We start from the raw sequence: 19,817 nt of genomic DNA, 5'->3' as shown, positions 1-19,817 counted from the left end.
AACATTTATGTGCATTTGAAAAAATCGTGTGATATTTCAGGACGCCGACTGATGATTCCTTGTAGTTAAGGCGAAACGCGTCTGGTTGCATCAGATAAATGATTAAAAAAACTTAATGTAAAGCATACAAAAGGCGTTTTCTTTTGAATCACTCTAATTCTTACGGAATAATTTCCTGGGGTAGCTCATCAGTTAGAAAAGAAGTACTGATTGCATAAATGCGAGCGGTGTTTAGCAGCAGTCGTCTTGTAGGAATTAAGAACTTTAGCAGCAACACCAAAGTATATATATTCGTTAACGGAGACTCTTCTACTCCATGGACTAACTTCTAACGTGATAGCCTGTAAATAAAAAAGTACTGTTTCTAACATGTAGTTACATGAGTAGGACTTAAAAATAATGGTCATTAGTGGTAGCACTAAAATTTACACCTACCCTCTTAACTGACTTTTCCCATATCATTTCGATAACAGAGTCGTTTAAATGATCTCTAGAACTTGTAACTAACTAACTAAGATGATAAATTAATGAGTCTTTGAATATTAGGGACACTTGGTTTACAGTTGTTTGTTACAGAGTAATTCGTTAAGTCTACTACCTGATTTAACTGCCACAACGTACAGATAAATATATGCGTGGTAAAATGAATGTACTTTTCTACCTTTCCGTTTCATTCGGCCTTTATTAGGGCTTCCACTACTCTCTCTCCGGTGCCAACCTCTTCGGCTCAATTACACACAACGTTCTCTATAATGTATTTTTCCCTTCAGTTTTTACCTCCTATAAATCCCTGAATCTCCATGAAGATAGTACTTGATGTTCTGGCAACTGTGCTGTCATTTTATCCCTTCCTTTACTCGACAGTTCTACGTGTGACTGAGTTCCTTATCTTAACAGTTAACTCAATTTTCAGCATCATTAGATAACTCGACATCTAAAACGCTTCGATTCTCTATCGATATTGCACAATTAGTAATTTACATCCATACAATGCAGTCATCAATACAAATATTCTCAGAAATTTCTTCCTCAGATTTAGGCCCACATCTGATGCTAGTAGCCATCTATAAGCTACGAATACTGTTTTGTTTGTGTCAGTTTGGTTCTTACGTCATCCGAACAATAAGGTGACAAAAGTCATAGCATAGCGGTAGTGTCGCGAACACAAGGTGTAAAAGGGCAATGCATTTGCGGAACAGTCATGTCTACTCAGGAGATTCACATGAAAAGATTTCCAAGACCATTATGGCCACACGACAGCAGTTAACAGACTTTGAACACAGAATGGTATTTGCAGATAGACGCATGGGGCATTTCATTTCGAAAATTATTAGGTAATGGAATATTTTGGGATTGACATTGTCAAGAGTGTGGCGTGAACACCAAATTTCAGGCGTTACCTCTCACCACGGACAAAACAGTGACCGACGGCCTTCACTCAATGACCAAAAATGCGGCGTTTGCATAGAGTTGTCGGTGGTAACAGACAAGCAACATTTAGTGAAATAACACCAAAGGTCAATGTGGGACGAACGACGAAACTGTCCGTTAGGACACTGGAGCGAAATTTGGCGTTAATGGGCTATGGCAGCAGACGATAGATGAGTGTGCCTTTGCTAACAGCGCGATGTCGCCTGCAGCGCCTCTCCTGGGCTCGTGACCATATCGTTTGGACCCTAGACGAATGGAAAACCGTGGCCTAGTCAGATGAGCCCCGATTTCACTTTGGAGACCTGACAGTACGGTTCAAGTGTAGCACTGATCTGGCGAAGCCTTGAACCAAGTTGGCGACAGCGAACTGTGCAAGATGATGGGAGCTCCATAATGTTATATGATTTATTTACATGGAATGTGTTGGGTCTTCTGGCCCAACTGAACCAGTCATTGTCTGGAAATGGTTATGTGAGACTACCAGGAGACGTGAAAGAGGGTCCTAGGCGATATTAGGAAATATCCCATGGCATTTGTCACCTCAGTGTACTACGTTTGTCAAGCGTTATCATACTTCCAAGTACACTATGTGATCAAAGGTATCCGGGCACCTGGTTGACAATGACTTACAAGTTCGTGGCGCCCTTCACCGGTAATGCTGGAATTCAGTATGGTGTTGCCTCCCTCCCCCCCCCCCCCCCCTAGCCTTGATGACAGCATCCACTCTCGCTGGCATACGTTCAATTAGTTGCTGGAATTTGTTTGCTGAATGGCAGCCCATTCTTCGCGGAGTGCTGCACTGCGAAGATGTATCGGTGTCGGTCGGTGAGGCCTGGCATGACGTCGGCGCTCAAAAACATGCCAAAGGTGTTCTATATGGTTCAGGCCAGGACTGTGCAAGCCAGTCCATTACAGGGCTATTATTGTCGTGTAATCACTCCACCACAGACCGTGCATTATGAAAAGTTGCTCGATCGTGTTGAAAATTGCAGTCACCATCTCGGAAACGCTCTTCAACAGTGGAAAACAAGAAGCGCTCAAAAACATCAATGTTGGCCTTTGCTGTGATATTTCTACGCAAAACAGCAAACAAGACCGCACAAAAACACCAGCGCCTCCGAATTGTACTGTTGGTATCACACATGCTGGCAGATGACGTTCACCGTGCACTCGCTGTACTCACACCCTGCCTTTGGATCGCCACACTGTGTACCGTGATTCGTCACTCCATAGAATGTTTTTCCAGTGTTCAATCGTCCAATGCTTACGCTTCTCAAACCAACTGAGTCGTCCTTTGGCATTTACCGGCCTGATGTGGGGCTTATGAGCGGCCGCTCGAACATGAAATCCAAGTTTCCTCAGCTCCCACCTAACTGTCATAGTACTTGCAGTGGACTCTGATGCAGTTTGGAATTCCTGCGTGATGGTCTGGATAGATTTCTGGCTACTACACATTACGACCCTCTTCTACTGCTGGCAGTCTCTATTAGTCATCAGACGAGGTCGGTCTGTACGCTTTAGTGCTGTACATGTCCCTTCACGTTTCCAGTTCACTATCACATCGGAAACAGTGGAGTTAGGGGTGTTTAGGAGTGTGTAAATCTCATGTACATAAGTATGACACAAGTGACACTCAATCACCAGACTACGTTCGAAGTCCGTGAGTTCGGCGTAGCGCCAGATTCTGCTCTTTCACGAGTTCTAATGATTACTGAGGTGGTTGATATGGAGAACCTGGCAGTAGGTGGCAGCACACTGCACCTAATATGAGAAAATGTATGTTTTTGGAGGTGTCAGCATACTTTTGATCACATAGTATAGCTGAATGTCCCCTACACACTGACAGTAGAATGTGGCTGTATTGTCCATTAGAGCCCTGTTTCTTGCCTAGTTTCAGTATCAGATGACATTTTTATTGGTACTTTATAGCAGAAACTGCTTGTCCAAAAAAGAGAATGTAAATCACATAAAAGAGTAAATATATAAAAAAGATTTAACAGATAACACTTGGTCAATTTTCATGGATACGACGGGAACGGTCATTCGAAAGGAAAGATGGTAGTAAACATGGGCTATAAAGTGCGTGCTTTAAGAGAGATGAGAATTTCATCTTCGTTACTGTGAAATAAAATTATTCTACTGGTGGCTTGTTGCATTCTATATATTGGGAGGAAGTAATATGGACTAAAATAAGAAAAAAGTTGTCTAGTAAACACGGACTTTAAAATGGATACTTTAAGAGCTATGAACATTTGTTCTGCAGAAGAGCAGCGAAGATGGAAAAGGGCTCATAGCTCTTAAGGAATAAATTTTAGAGCCCATCTTTACTAGGCTTTCTGCTTCGAATGGTCGTCCCTGCCAGATTACATATTATTGATCATGGCTCCTGGGACACAGTATATAAACGCCACGATTTTTGTATATAAGAAGAAAATGGATACATGGACGTCGTTTTGCAACTGTTGCCGAGTGGTTAGACAGCGTTTAAGAAGTCTGTGCTTTATTACAATTACTTACAAACAAACTGTCATGAGACAAGTCAGCTGTTTGGTGTATCACGTTGTAAACAAAACTAAAATGATACTATAGCGAGTCAGAAGTGAGGGAAATGAGATAGACCGAAAAAAAATAAGTACTCGTATTTTTCTTGGAAACGAAGAGTTGCAGATGAAATGCTGGAGTCTCAAGGCAGACACATCAGAAATGATAAACTCAGATAAATGGTGGAAATGCAAGGGAACATAATAGAAGCTACTGAGAGGAAGAGGTAAGGCTATTTACAACATAATGCATATTAACGCAGCACATATCCGTTTTGTTGCCTTATGATATAGGATGTTGTACTTCGAAAGACGTTATATTTTATTGAGTAAATGCAATAAGCTATGTTATAGTGTCGATATTTCACCATTTAAGCCGAATGTAGAGGAAATAAATAAGAGAACTCTGCCAAGAAATTCGTTGGTTATCGAGACACTTTGAACAAGGTTGACACGCAACAGGTTTATAAAGACTGCTGGCCCTTCCATCACATTTGGTTAAAAGGAACAGCTTTACAGTGGAAATGCACATATGAGAGGGAGGGAGGGAGGGAGGGAGGGAGGGAGGGAGGGAGAGAGAGACAGAGAGAGAGAGTTCAGGGAATAAGGATGTATCGTTCCTGAACCTCAGTTATTTGTGTCGTCTTTATTTCAAGAGAATTTGTGGGCATCACACAGGGTTAGCTCGCAATTCACATTTTGTATGAGTACCCACAACCGTTACATGGCATGCCGCTACGTTGATGTAGTTAATGGTGAAACCTTACCCAGCCGTACTGTGATGATTTAACGTGCAAATCTGTATATTGTACAAGTTCCTTTCTCAACGAAGATTGCCTGAAAACAATGGTAACTCCAGTGCGTAAATTAAAATGTTACATCTTGCAGTGATGATAAGGCGCCGTTTGTTTGTAGTGCTATAGTTATTTAACTCTCACTGTCAAGCTGATTAATGTTTAATGGTATTGTATTACTGAACATTGAATTTTTAATTTCAGAGGTTATAATGTAAGTGGTTAGTGGCACACTTTTATTTTTAGTATGCAACCTGAGACATTGAATAAAGCCACCATCTGACCCGATAAAATTTTCACACAATAAATTTTTTTCATTTTCTATTTACATTCAAACAGACAGTGAAGTATTATTTTATTCCGGTTTAAATGTACGAAGATGCAATGGAAAGTTATATTAGGGTTAAGAGTGAAATACTAAAAATGTGTTATGCATATTGCTATAATTTTGAAAGACAACCATTATTATTTTGTTTTTATTAGTATTATTTCAACAATAATTATGGTCTGTTAAAAACACTTATAACATCAATTATTATAAGCACAAAATACACATAAATTCTCTTTCTTTGTATACACTAGTGTTAAACAATATCTTTGACAGCTGTGTACGTCAGTGATTTCTTTGTCGTTTTGGTGAGTTTTAAGTTCTTACTGGGGTGGGTAAGGCGTTGGTTGACAATCTATATTAGCGCAGTCACATTTACATAAAATTTTAATAAGTGTATATTGGTGTGATAGTAAGTGTTCTGCTAACTAAAGTAATAAATGATGCAATCACCAAGACAAAGAAACTTCTTAACTAAGCATTTCGACGGTGATACATAAACAGACTGACAAGGATCATCTTTCTAAATATACTACGCCAATGAGAAACAAAGAAAACATGACAACCTAGAGATAAAGGTAATTAATAAATACTTTCACAAGTTTTGTTATTATGATTCTCCTCGCTTTCAAATGTTCTTAAATTATTGACAGTTATTTACGCAGATCAGACCAATGTTGACCATCGAGATTAGCTGAGCAACGTTGATCGTTGACTATATTACATCACCAAAGAACAGGTTGGAAGCTGCATTTACAATTAATGCAAATAGATACCCTCACAGTCGTTTTATTTTCGTGGGCTATACGTTTCTGCCTAAGACTAATTTGATTGCAGTTACGTTTTATGAAACTGATTCTAAGACAAGTAATACACAGCAGTCTCCCTGTTATCAGGATTAATCGTCGTCTTTATTGTCCACCTGTTGTGTCGTCGTTACTGCCGCTGTTAGTAGACACGTGTGCGCTGAGAGAACGGTGCAGTTGTAAGGTAAGTAGCCTTTGCGAGAGGATCGAGGTAGTGGTCAAGGGGAAACGTGGGAGGAGCGGTGTTGTGTGTTAGGAGGGCGCTGAGGCGCGGACTTACGCCCTCGTCGTCGGACGCGGAGGAACTGGCGGAGTCGACCATGGCGGCTGGCCTCAGCGGACGCCGGCTGGCACTGAGCGGCGTCGTCACACGCCACGCGACGCTGGCCACGCCGGCACGCAAACACGGCTTCCGCGTGTGGTGCGCGCGCACCTAGGGGCCAGTCCCTCCACCCCACCCCACCGCCACGGACTGCCTCTCCTAACTACCGGCAAAGCTCCAACGCCGATCGCCTGGCGGTGGACGCTACTTGTTGCTGTCCTCCACGGAAGCACCGACTGACAGCAACTCCATCGTCTAATTCAGTCGTTCTCAGCCTTTCGCAGACAATCATCATACACGGTGAACATCACTATCGTAGCTAGAGATGAGACTTAAATGTCACGAGGAAAGTTTAATTATAACATCTATACGACCATCTGACAAGGGAACACCCCTCAGATTAAGTTATAAGTTGGCACAGTGGATAGGCCTTGAAAAACTGAACACAAATCAATCGAGAAAACAGGAAGAAGTTGTGTGGAACTATGAAAAAAAAATCAAAATAGACAAACTCAGTAGTCCATGCGCAATATAGGCAACGTCAAGGAGCGCTGTGGTCCCGTGGTTAGCGTCAGAAGTTGCGGAACGAGAGGTTTGCCGGCACGATAGCTCAGCGTGTTCGGTCAGAGGGAAAGCTGCCCTCTGTAGTAAAAAAAAAACTGAGTTAATGGATCAACAACGAACTGGAACGGGTATCTTTCGACGTCCGCCGAGAGCAGATACAACGAATGGACACGAACAAGATGAGATTATTAGCCAGCACGGTAGCTCAGTGTGTTCGGTCAGAGGGCTACGTACCCTCTGTAATTAAAAAAAAACTGTGTTAATCGATCATCAACGAACTTAAACGGATGTCTTACGACGTCCGCCCCGAGCAGATGCAACTACCAAAAGCGAACAAAATGAGAAAATGAGACTGCCGGCACGGCAGCTCAGCGTGTTGGGTCAGAGGGCTGCGTGCTCTCTGTAAAAAAAAGAAACTGTTCGGTCAGAGGGTTTGCTGCCCTCTGTAATAAAAAAAATGAGTTAATGGACCAAGGACGAACTGAAACGGGTGTCTTGCGACGTCCGCCCTGAGCAGATACAACGAACAAAAAAAAAGAGGTCCTTGGTTCAAGCCTTCCCTTGAGCGAAAAGTTAAATTTACTTTGTTTAATTTATGATTATCACATCCACAAGAAAACCTAAATCGGGCAAGGTAGAAGAATCCTTTCACCCATTCGCAAAGTGTGCAAGTTAGGTGGGTCGACATCATATTCCTGTCATGTGACGCACATGCCGTCACCAGTGTCGTATAGAATATATCAGACGTGTTTTCCTGTTGAGGAAACGGTTCACCTGTGACCTTCCGATCAAATATTTTCGGTTCCCATTGGAGGGGCACGTCCTTTCGTCTATTAATCGCACGGTTTTGCGGTGCGGTCGCAAAACACATACACTGAACTTATTACAATGAACAGAGACGTCAATGAACGAACGGACAGATCATAACTTTGCGAAAATAGAGAAAGTAAACTTTTCACTCGAGGGAAGAGCTGAACCAAGGACCTCTCGTTCCGCAGCTGCTCACGCTAACCACGGGACCACGGCGCTCCTGAGCTCACACTATCCTTGATGTTGCCTATGTTGCGCATGGACTACTCAGTTTTTATATTTTGCTCATTTTTTCATAGTTCCACACAACTTCATGTTTTATCGATTGATCTGTATTCAGTTTTTCAAGGCCTATCCACTGTGCCAAATAACTAAATCAGAGGGGGGTGCGATGGGGAGGTTCCCTTGTGAGGTACAGGATTTCCCCATTACGTCCAACACTGGGGTGCTATTCCAAGATCTACATCTTTATCGGCATGGTTACTCTGCAAGTCACACTAAACATCCTGGCAGCGGGTTCATCGAACCATTTTCATACTAATTCTCTACTACTCCACTCTCGAATGGCGTGTGGGAAAAAGGAACAGCTAAATCTTTCCGTTCGAGCTCTGATTTCTCTTATTTTATTATGATAATCGTTTCTCCCTACGTAGGTGGCTGTCAAAAAAATATTTTCGCATTCGGAAGACAAAATTGGTGACTGAAATTTCGTAAATAGATCTCGCTGCAAAGAAAACCGCCTTTGTTTCAGTGACAGCCACCCCACTCTCGCCCCTATTGCGCGATAGCACGAAACGAGCTGCCCTTCTTTGCTCTTTTTCGCTGTCCTCCGTCAATCCTACCTGGTAAGAATCCCAACCCCGCAGCAATATTCCAGCAGAGGACGGACAAGTGAAATGTAGGCTATTTATATAGTGGGTTTGTCGCATCTTCTAAGTGTTCTGCCAACAAAGCGCAGTCTTGGTTTCGCCTTCCCCACAGTATTTTCTATATGGTATTTCGAATTAAGTTGCTCGTAATTGTAATTTCTAAGTATTTACTCTAATTGACAGCCCTTAGATTTGTGAGATTTACCGTATAGCCAAAATTTGTCGGATTTCCTTTAGTACCCATGTGGATGACCTCGCACTTTTCTTAGTTTAGTGCCAATTGCCACTTTTCGCACCATACAGAAATTCTCTATACATCATTTTGAAATTGAAATTGATCGTCTAATGATTTTACTAGACGGTAAATTGCAGCGTCATCTGCAAACAATGTAAAGGGACTGCACAAATAAAGAAAATAAAAAATTTAATAAAAATGCTTCAAATGGCTCTGAGCACTATGGGACTTAACGTCTGAGGTCATCAGTCCCCTAGAACTTTGAACTTCTTAAACCTAACTAACCTAAGGACATCACACTCATCCATGCCCCAGGCAGGATTCGAGCGTAGCGGTCGCGCGAATCCCGACTGTAGCGCCTAGAACCGCTCGACCATTCCGGCCGGCAAGGGACTGCTCACATTGTCACCGAGATCATTTATGTAAATCAGGAACAGCCCTTAGATTTGTGCGATTTATCGTATACCCAAATTTATCTTATTTCTTTTAGTACCCATGTGGGTGACCTCGTACTTTTCTTTGTTTAGTGCTGATTACCACTTTTCGCACCTTACAAAAATTCTCTCTAGATCATTTTGTAGTTGGAATTGATCGTCTGATGATTTTACTAAGCGGTAAATCACAGTCATCTGCAAACAATGTAAGGGAACTGCTCACATTTTCACCTAGATCATTTATGTAAATCAGGAAGAGCAGAGGGCGTATGACACTACCTTGCTTAACGCCCGATATCACTTCCGTTCTACTCGATGATTTACCGTCTATCATCCTCCCTGAGAGGAAATCACGAATACAGTCACACAAGAATCCAGTCACACAACTGAGACGGTACTCTATATGCATGCAATTTGTTTAATAGTCGCTTGTGAGGAACGGTATCAAAAGCCTTCTGGGATTCTAGAAATATTGAATCGATCTGAGATCCCTTGTTGACAGCACTCATTACTTTATCGGAAAAAGAGCTAGCTGCGTTGCACAAGAACGATATTTTTCGAATCCGTGTTGGTTATGTATCAATAAGTCATGTTCTTCAAGGTGATTCATAATGTTCGAGTACAGTATATGCTCCAAAATCCTACTGCAAATTGAGGTTAGTGATATGGGTCTGTAACTCAATGGGTTACTCATATTTCCTTTCTTGAATATTGGTGTGACATGTGCTACTTTCCAGTCTTGAGGAACAGATCTTTCATCAAGTGAGCGGTTGTATATGATGCTAAGAAAGACGCTATTGTGTCTGCATACTCTGAAAGGAACCTGATTTGTATACCATCTGGACAGTAAGACTAGCCTTCCTTACGTGTTTTGAGTTGTTTCGCAACACCTAAGATATCAACTTTTATATCATTCATTCTAACAGCTGTATTGGGTTTCGATTTCTGGAACATTTACTTCGTCTTCTTTCGTGAAGGAATTGCGGAAAACTGTATTTAGTAACTCGTCTTTATTGACACAATCATCGGTAACATTTCCATCGCTATCGTGCAGTGACGGTGTTGACTGTTTTATTTTTATCTGCCATTGGTGTACTTTAAACACAACCATAATCTCTTTGGTGTTTCTGCCACATTTTGAGACAATATTCCATTGTGGAAACTATTAAAAGCATCTCGCATTGACGTCCGCACTAAATTTCGAGCTTATGGCAATATTGACAATTTTGGGGTAAGAAAGCTGACTATCTGGATTGAGGTTTGTGTTTGGGAGGGCACTGGATTTGGGTAGTCGGTGGAGCAGTATTAGCCATAGTGCTGTCGTGGTGTAATGGACTCCGTCGCGGTAGCTCAGAATGTTCTGTCAGAGAGCTGTATGGTCTCGTAATAAAAAAGCTAAGTGAAGGGATCAACAACGAACTTCAACGGATGTCATGTGGTATCGATTACGAGCAGATAAAGCGAGCAATGATGAAGAACAAATAAAAAAACTGAGTCATGAATCGACAATTAATTTGAACAAGCGTCATGGATGCCAGCCCCTAACTAATAGAATTAACAATATGGCACAAAATTAGATAAAAAAGGGTCAGCATACATGCCTAGTAAGCAAGAAGACCCGAGTTTCAAGTCTTGGCCGTGGCACAAATCTTAATTCATTTATTAAGCTTCCATAATTATCGTGGATAATCTATAACTATGATTTAATTATATGGTTAATAAAAGCGACAAACTGCAGTGATGGATTCCTGAATGTAAATGGAGGAACAGGGTCTGATGAACGTGTGTCAAAAAATGGACGGTGTGCAAGCAACGACGACAAATCCTCCCAGAACACAGTACAGAGCTGTTCCGCATCATTATCATATGTTCGAATTAGCCTCCATGGGATGCAGTCCAAGCGTTGACTCGTCGCATCTTCGATTGCCACACTTTTTCTTACGTTACGGTCACTCTCCAAATAACTTCATAGGCGTGGACACGCTGTTGAAGGATCTGCACATCAGGAACTCGTTCAGTATATAGAGCGCCTTTGAAATGTCACCAGAGGTAAAAATCCAGGGATCTTAAGTCCGGTGACCTAGCAGGCCATAATACAGGGTCTCCCACGTCGAATGCAGCATCCAGGGAAGATGATGTTGAGGCGTCAGTGAACTGTCATGCGTAAGTGGTGTGTTGCTCTGTCATGCAGCAACCAAATAACCTGTTTTATTGCCAAAGGCACTTTCTCAAGCAGCCTAAACAGAGTATTCCGCAGGACTTCCAGGTACGTTCCTCCGTCGCGGCGTTGCGGAATAATAACTGGTACAAGTATGTGGTCGCCAAGAATACCAGCCCACACCTGGATGCTGAACAGTTGCTGATGAGACGCAACAACCATTCCCCGAGGATTGTCTGTAGGTCACAGATGAAGACTTCGCAGACTGATGATGCCAGTTCTGGAGAACGTTGCTTCGTTGGTCAGGAGAACTCGTGACAGAACTCCCGTAAGTGTTATGGTCCGGTGCAAAAACCACCGACAGAATCCTTCCTGCAGATATCCACTGCTGATAATCCTCGCACTCTTCGCAGCTGAATGGGGCGGTAGCGGTTCTCAAGCACGACACACATAATCGTACTTTGGTTTTCACCATGTTGGCGGGCCACTTACCTGGAGCTTCTAATAGGATCCATATGAAAATCATGTAGAAGCCGGTCCTCGAGCTCTGGTGTATCTACAGTCCGCCTCTTCCCTGCACGTTCGTCTGAAAGGACTCACTATCACACAAACTTACTAAAAAGAGCTTTGCGCGTTCTTCGAACACTTTCTGACGTCATAAACCGCAGGAGAGGGGGGGGGGGGGGGGGGGGGCTCGTGGGTTGCTGTTGGCAAGTGATCAGTCAAGGCTACCCAAACAGATATGGGTATAAAAGGACTGCGGTAGAAAAATGGTTCAAATGGCTCTGAGCACTATGGGACTCAACATCTCAGGTCATAAGTCCTCTAGAACTTAGAACTACTGAAACCTAACTAACCTAAGGACAGCACACACATCCATGCCCGAGGCAGGATTCGAACCTGCGACCGTAGCGGTCGTGCGGTTCCAGACTGCAGCGCCAGAACCGCACGGCCACCGCGGCCGGCACTGCAGTAGACGGCAGATGTTCAGTTGTATTGCAGTGACAATGGGAACATAATGCCTAAGTCGAAAACATGGAAGGACAAAAAGACAGGTGCAACTCGTTCTTTACCGTGCGCTGCAATAAGAAGTATTAATGCTTCAAGAGCAGCTACATCTGGGACTCGTGCTGCTACTGATACAGATGAGGTGCTTGGCGCCATTGTTGATTTGTTTTCTAATTTAGACGACGAACCACAAGAGCCACGAGACGTTATTCAAGAAGCGTCTGATAGTAGCGAATTAAACACTCCACCTATTGAGGAAACAGATAAACATTTTAGAATAAAACAGAAAGCTGAAGAAGATCTTCGGCCTGATTCAGCAGAGCATAAGGAGCCACGTGAGGAAACTTCAGGTAACGAAATAGAAAGGGCTGCAGAATATTCTGCACAAATTCGTTCTGTAAATAGTGACAGTCGTACTGCTGGTGGTATTTGTTTTGCTGTAACTGTGCTGCCTCTCGACCGTTTCCAGCTGCTAGGCCATATACTAATATCTCGGCTTCTTCCCGACATCAATGCTGGACCATTCTGTTGCTTACAGTACTCTGCGCTGACCACACAACGTGCAAGACACAGGGGACACGTGGCACAAAATCAGAGGAACTTTCAATCGTCAGCGCCAACTAATGTGCAACGCTACATTTCCGGACACATGTTCACAGAACTTTTTCCCTCCATTTCCAATCAGGAATCTGTTCTTGCAATTTACCGTTTTTTTTTCTGTTCACCCTGTATATGTGTCCGAACGAACAAAATCCAGTTTCATCTTGCAGCCAGTATGATTCAACAGACAAAGAAACTGAAGGTGGTTAGTGTTTAACGTCCCGTCGACAACAAGATCATTAGAGACGGAGCGCAAGCTCGGGTTAGAGAAGGATTGGGAAGGAAATCGGCCGTACCCTTTCAAAGGAACCATCCCGGCATTGGCCTGAAACGATTTAGGGAAATCACGGGAAACCTAAATCAGGATGGCCGGAGACGGGATTGACCCGTCATCCTCCCGAATGCGAAACTGAAGGCATTAGCTTTTAGTGGGCACTGATTTATGTAAATGGGTTAAGCTAATGTCTTCAATTCCTTTGTCTTGATTCATAGTAGCTAAAGGATCAAATTCGTGTCTGGTCTTCCGGACTTGTCCGAAGGAGCTGGCACCACGTATGTAATTAAGGCGATGACGGCCAATGATCCCGTCAGTGCAGATGCACACCAGACTCGAACTGTTACGGGAAACGGTGAGATGCTACGAGTAATGAGGCTAACGAGCAGGGTCACTATATCAGTTGTGTGTGGTATAAATTGAGAATTTGGGTCAGGCGGAAAGCATGCTAGGGAAGTCCGTGCAGTTATGACGACTACTGCGTTCAGTGGCGTAGTGGTCAGCACACCTGCATAATAGGTAGGAGACCTGATTTCGAATCCCCGTGTAGCAGAAACTTTCAACGTGGACCATTGATATAAATCAGTGCCCACTGGCCGGGCGGAGGGTCCGAGCTGTTCTAGGCGCTTCACTCTGGAACCGCGCGACCGCTACGGTGGCTGGTTCGAATCCTGCCTCCAGCATAGATGTGTGTGATGTCCTTAGGTTAGTTAGGCTTAAGTAGTTCTAAGGTCTAGGGGACTAATGACCTCAGAAGTCAAGTCGCATAGTGCTCAGAGCCATTTCAACCATTTTGAAGTGCACACTGACAGGTAATGTCTTTAATTCCTATGTGTCTTCATTAATTTCTAATAAACGTTTTTGTACAGTGATGATGCAATTCTGAGTGCAGCACTTTTGCTAACTACCTAACCACAGTGTGATCCAAACCACCCTCAACATTTGAAGATTCTATATTTGCGTAATAATGCTTGAGTGCCATGGAGTTAATGCAACCAAAAACTGGAGTACAAAATGACCAAAAGATGCGCTTCATATAATACAAAAGCAATAGTTAACGTGACAACTGCCGCGCGGCGTTGCCGTGTGATTTGAGGCGCCATGTCACGGATTGCGAGGCCTCTCCGCCGGATGTTCGAGTCCTCTCTCGTACATTATGTATGTATGTATGTATGTGTGTGTGTGTGTGTGTGTGTGTGTGTGTGTGTGTGTGTGTGTGTGTGTGTGTGTGTGTGTGTGTGTGTGTGTGTGTGTGTGTGGTCCTTAGCATAAGTTAGTTTCAGTAGTGTGTCAGTCTAGGTACCGATGACCTCAACAGTTTGGTCCCACAGATGTTGTCTTTCAGCATCCCTAATGAGGTCAGACGATTGGGTTAGACTTGAGACTTCAAGCAACACCGAAACCGACAAACATACGGATTGAAACGACTCACGCCCGGTACTCACAGCTTTACTTCTGCCAGTACCTAGTCTCCTACCTTCCAAACTTTACAGAAGCTCTTCTGCGAACCTTGCAGAACTAGCACTCCTGAAAGAAAGGATATTGCGGAGACATGGCTTAGCCACAGCCTGGGGGATGTTTCCAGAATGAGATTTTCACTCTGCAGCGGAGTGTGCGCTGATATGAAACTTCCTGGCACATTAAAACTGTGTGCCCGAGCGAGACTCGAACTCGGGACCTTTGCCTTTCGCGGGCAAGTGCTCTACCGTCTGAGCTACCGAAGCACGACTCACGCTCGGTACTCACAGGCTGTGGCTAAGCCATGTCTCCGCAATATCCTTTCTTTCAGGAGTGCTAGTTCTGCAAGGTTCGCAGAAGAGCTTCTGTAATGTTTGGAAGGTAGGAGACGAGGTACTGGCAGAAGTAAAGCTGTGAGTACCGGGCGTGAGTCGTGCTTCGGTAGCTCAGATGGTAGAGCACTTGCCCGCGAAAGGCAAACGTCCCGAGTTCGAGTCTCGGTCGGATACACAGTTTTAATCTGCCAGGAAGTTTCATATCAGCGCACACTCCGGTGCAGAGTGAAAATCTCATTCTGAATACGGATTGATGTCTGGGGACCTCACAGGCCAAGCATGACTGACGTATCGGCTCAGAACTGGATCTTCAGCAAACGATGTGCGCAAGAGAAGTTCCACACGTGTAGCTATATCGGGTGTACCGCCATCCCGAATAAAAGTCATACCTTAGAGCATGAGTTTATCAGCCAAGCTATGGGTGATGCGATTCTGTGACATAGCGGCGTTCCTCCCACCCGTCACGCTGGCATTTTGATAAGCAGCACCTGACATTTCCTCGAGAAAAAATGGTCCAGTTGAGGCTGATGTGCTAAATCTACACCACACCTTGACTTTCACGTCATGCAACGGGGTCTCCACGACAGATATATGATTTTCCGTAGTCCAGAGTCTGCAGCTGTAGGTGCTGAAAGACCCACGGAGTGTGAAACCGAATTCGTGGATCTACAACACGTCAGAAAAACAATCGCCATCTTCCGCCATTTCCTGAAGTGCCCACGCCGCAAATGCTCTCCGCGTCACAATTTCGGTGGCTAACAGTTCATAATAATGCTGGAATTTGTACTGATAGCACTGGAGGTTTTGCCCTAGTGCTCTCCAAACAGCAGTGCTCGGAATGCCGGTGCGATTTACGACTTCGCGAACGATGACTTGACCATGCGGAGATGAACGCGCCAAAGTCACTATTTCTTCCTGAACTGCCCCAGCAACAGTAGCACTTGGGTCTGGTCGCTCACTAGTGGTCGATCGTCTAAACAACGCGTGGTTTAGAATGTCGTGATCATTTTCTTCACAGTGACACTGGTCACAGGGCCTTTTAACCATTCGCATACCCTTGTTATGCCTGCGGGATCGTAAAGCTGCAGTAACGAGCGGATTCTCCTGTCTGATCGTAATGCTTATCTGGTAAAGTTTACATGCGGTGATGGTGGAGCATCTTACTGCATTTAGAGCTCATTTTATCAACGATTTTGATGTGGCGTCCCTTTGTGTGGCTGTCCAGCACCATCTGTTGGCCAGTGTTTGCGACCATTATTGGTTTCAGTAAAACTCCATGCCAATTTTTACCGCTCTATGTACTTTCGTCTGTGAATTAGTGCATTTTCAAGTGTTAACGAACTTTTGGGTTACCCTGCACAACTCTGTCTTAGAAAAGAAAGGTAACCGTTCACGTTGAAGGTGGACTCTTGCTACAATACAAGCTTCCTCTGTACCTCTCCTATGGGTACCGATAGTCCGATATTTGCTTCACCCACAATCTGGTTCTCTTACCGTCCTCCCTCCACCATTTACAATCAACAAGTTAAAATATATGCACTACACTTATTGTTTGTGAATCACATAACTGGTTGAGTTCTTACTTCTGAACTGACTGAAATTGGAAGACTTCAAGCTGTCAATACCTTGTGGCTGGCCACTGCCGTCAATAACAATAATAGTAGGCTCTACAGAAATGTAGTAACCATTACATAGTTACTGCCGTTTGAATTGTCTGTTAATTCATTTATTGTTTCGAAATGAATACTGAAGAAATTTCTTTTCCAAGGGGGCAATTACATAAAACTCAGAGGAGATATGGGCATTAGTTTTTTAAGAAGTTAAACTATCACACATACATGGTACAAAGTATGTTTGTAGTGCGTTGACTATGTGAAGCAGATAATGTTCCTACATTCGTTTCACACCCTGTAAGCTTCACCACATTATTTCACTCTTTAATGCTGCTATTTGATTAAATAAAATGGAATAATTTGTAAGCTATGTACTTAGTCTTACTAAATACTGATAATAGTAATGGTCTATCAAAAATAATTGAGTTTAGTGACTCAAACACAATTAAACTCTTTTATTATCATTCTTTAGAAATTTTATTCCACCTTTTAGGGATTCCCCAGGATGCGAACCACTGGTCTAGTTGTGAAAGAACGGTTATGTAAGACTAAATGGAGATTCTTTATTAAGTAGGCATAACAGCAGTACAAAATTTCTGGAATAACGATAATAGCGCCAAGGCGAAACTTAACTTCCATTTCAAATAACAGGAGTCGCAAACATTAAGAAAATCAGCTATTTTTACAGTAACAGCATTTTCATGATCATGGAACATCACTTACAAAACAAAAAACGATAGTTTCTACCAGAGAATACAAATGTACAATAAATCGCCTGAGAAGATTAAACAAACTAAAATACAGATATTTAAAAAGTGAGGATTTTTCAATATTCAGGGGTATGACAAGAACGATCATTAGAAGCAAAAAAGTACTGTAAACATTGGTTCTAAATTGCATACATTAAGGGCTATGAACATTTCTTCATTTTCGATACTGTGCAACAAATCTCTTCAACTGTATGGTCTTTGCTTTTAGTATTTTGAAACGAGGCAGTATGGACCAAAACAAGACCAGATTGTCAAGTAAACATGGGCCCTAGCATCTTAAGAACTATGAGCACCTGTTCGGTAGAAATGTGTTTTACATTAAAGAAGATGAACATGTGCTCACAGCTCTTAAGCTGTGCACCTTAGAGCTCATCTTTACTACAGATATTTTCATTTTAGATACATCTACCACCTCAAAATATGAAAAACAAAGTGCTTGCAGTGGAAGAGTAATGCACACAAAGTAACATCATAGCAGCCAATGTATAACCGACAAATAGATCGCGAGTAAATAATAGGCGCCTCATGAGTTGCAACATAGCCGCAGCAAGAATTTCGATTCGATCCAGAAATATATTTATATGTTTTACTGAAGCTAAGAATCACAAAAGATTTTAATACATCAGGTAAGTAATTTCACTTCGTAATTACCACCTTACTGAGGTCTGAAGATTGTAACTGCAAACAGAAATTAATTAGCTAATGTATTAAAATTGTCTGTGATCTGTGACATGAATAAAAATATAACATCTGTTAGAGTAACATGACTGTCCTTAAATGCATTACACAGCGAATCCCTGGAATATGAAAAGTCACATCGCTTTGATCATCTGCTTCTAAAGATTTCTATACCTTAGCAATATACTTAATTACGTATCATGCCATTGATAGAGTTAGGCATACAGTTAATGTGTACACTTTCAATAATATCACTTAATGTGAGTTTTACTAGTGTGCAATATTTGGCCTCTGTCTACTGGAAGCGCAACAATATAAAAGGTACCGGGAAATCACTTCCTTATGCTGAGACTTGGAAAAATTACTCTACAAATTATATTATATTTCATGTTAAGAATGTAACATTATTCTTATGGAAATTTTTGTTTTAAATCCTAAATGAAATATTTTCCACTAAGCAACATTTACTCCATATTCCACATTGTTGAGAGCCAGTCAACTTGCGATCTTTGGAATGTAAATTGCATTGAAGCATATTATTTGACGCTTTACAACTCAAAGAATAGGCGAATTATCCTCGACAGTGTAACAGGTAGCTCATGCGACGTATACACGTAAATTTATAATTCATCTTACGGCCCCTTATGTAGGATACTTTCAACGCCATTATTCTCTTCCATTCACGAGTAGTGCGCGGTAAGACCTTGTATGAGCTGTAACATCTCTCATTTTCCATCGTTACCATTTGACGAGATGTAAACATTGGGAGCAACAACATAATAGCGCGTTGGCCCGCGTTGGAAAGCAATACAACAGTGATTCTGTGTAGAACATATTACACAAATCCTTGGTATGTTTCCTGAGGTGTGTGCCGTCACATGTGTACACACAGATCACCCATTACCCGTTAATTAGTGGCCGTTGATTTGTGGGCACGGTAATAGGGCGTTCCTCATACGTTCCACTGGGTTCAGATCAGACGTAATTCGTGACCAAAACGTTAACCTGTGAGTCCACTATAATGCTCTTCAAACCACTGTGGTGCGACTCTGGGCTTGTGACACGGACAGATGGATGATGACATCGCTGTCGAGGATGAAGGGATGCAGGTGGTCCACAGTAATAATCATGTACTCCACATCCGTCTTGGTGCCTTCGATTATTGCCACACAAGCGACGCGAGTCCACGTGAACTTCACTCGTAGCATATTACTGCCCCCCCCCCCCCCCCCCCCCACGGTCCTGTGTCTGTGGTGCGGTTAATCAATCTAATAACCGTTCGTTTGGACGACGGAGTTTCACCGTGCGACCATTAGCCTGCTGTAACAAGTAAAATATGCTGCTTTACGACAAGGTGAACTCTCATGTTGATAAAAGTAACCATCGTCTCCGAACACTTCCTCGACTGTACGCAATACCCAATGCAGTAAAACGAATTCATATCCCCCCCTGCAATTAGCGTTTTCACAAGTACAAATAGGGGACCTCACCCTAAACCGTGAAAAATATACCCATACCATGACACCATCTCCTCCATATTTCCCAGTTTTCACAATGCATGAGGCAAGTAATATTCTCCAAGCAATCCCCAAACCCACACCCTTTCATCGGAAGGCCACGTTGTATACCGTTTTTCATCACTCCAAATCAGTTGTTTAGAGCCTTCCACTGTCCAATGGATTTGCTGTTTACACCATCCCTAATATTGCTTAGCTCTCAAACAATGTAAAATGCAGGATAGAATGTAATAATATTATGAGAAGGAAAGTTGCTACTCACCTTACAGCGGA

The 19,817-nt window shown here is 42.8% G+C and overlaps 1 protein-coding gene across 4 annotated transcripts in view; it reads right to left on the bottom strand.

Annotated features, from left to right (window-relative positions):
* The window catches only part of LOC126278282 (inactive dipeptidyl peptidase 10-like), a 1,623,672-nt gene that overhangs the window by 1,275,619 nt on the left and 328,236 nt on the right, over window positions 1–19,817 (bottom strand). For 2 of the 4 annotated variants that reach the window (XM_049978291.1, XM_049978292.1), the window contains exon 1: window positions 6,180–6,256. The exons of the other annotated variants lie outside the window; for them this stretch is intronic. In XM_049978291.1, coding sequence (XP_049834248.1) covers window positions 6,180–6,221 — 42 coding nt within the window. In that variant the 5' untranslated portion in view covers window positions 6,222–6,256. Of the gene's footprint in view, window positions 1–6,179; window positions 6,257–19,817 lie in introns of those variants that run through there. 4 annotated transcript variants of the gene reach the window in all.

This window comes from Schistocerca gregaria, chromosome 6, assembly GCF_023897955.1.
Source record: "Schistocerca gregaria isolate iqSchGreg1 chromosome 6, iqSchGreg1.2, whole genome shotgun sequence".
In the NCBI taxonomy this organism is placed as follows: Eukaryota; Metazoa; Arthropoda; class Insecta; order Orthoptera; family Acrididae; genus Schistocerca; species Schistocerca gregaria.
Note: the sequence above shows the minus strand (reverse complement) of the source record. Positions and strands in the feature narration are given on the sequence as shown.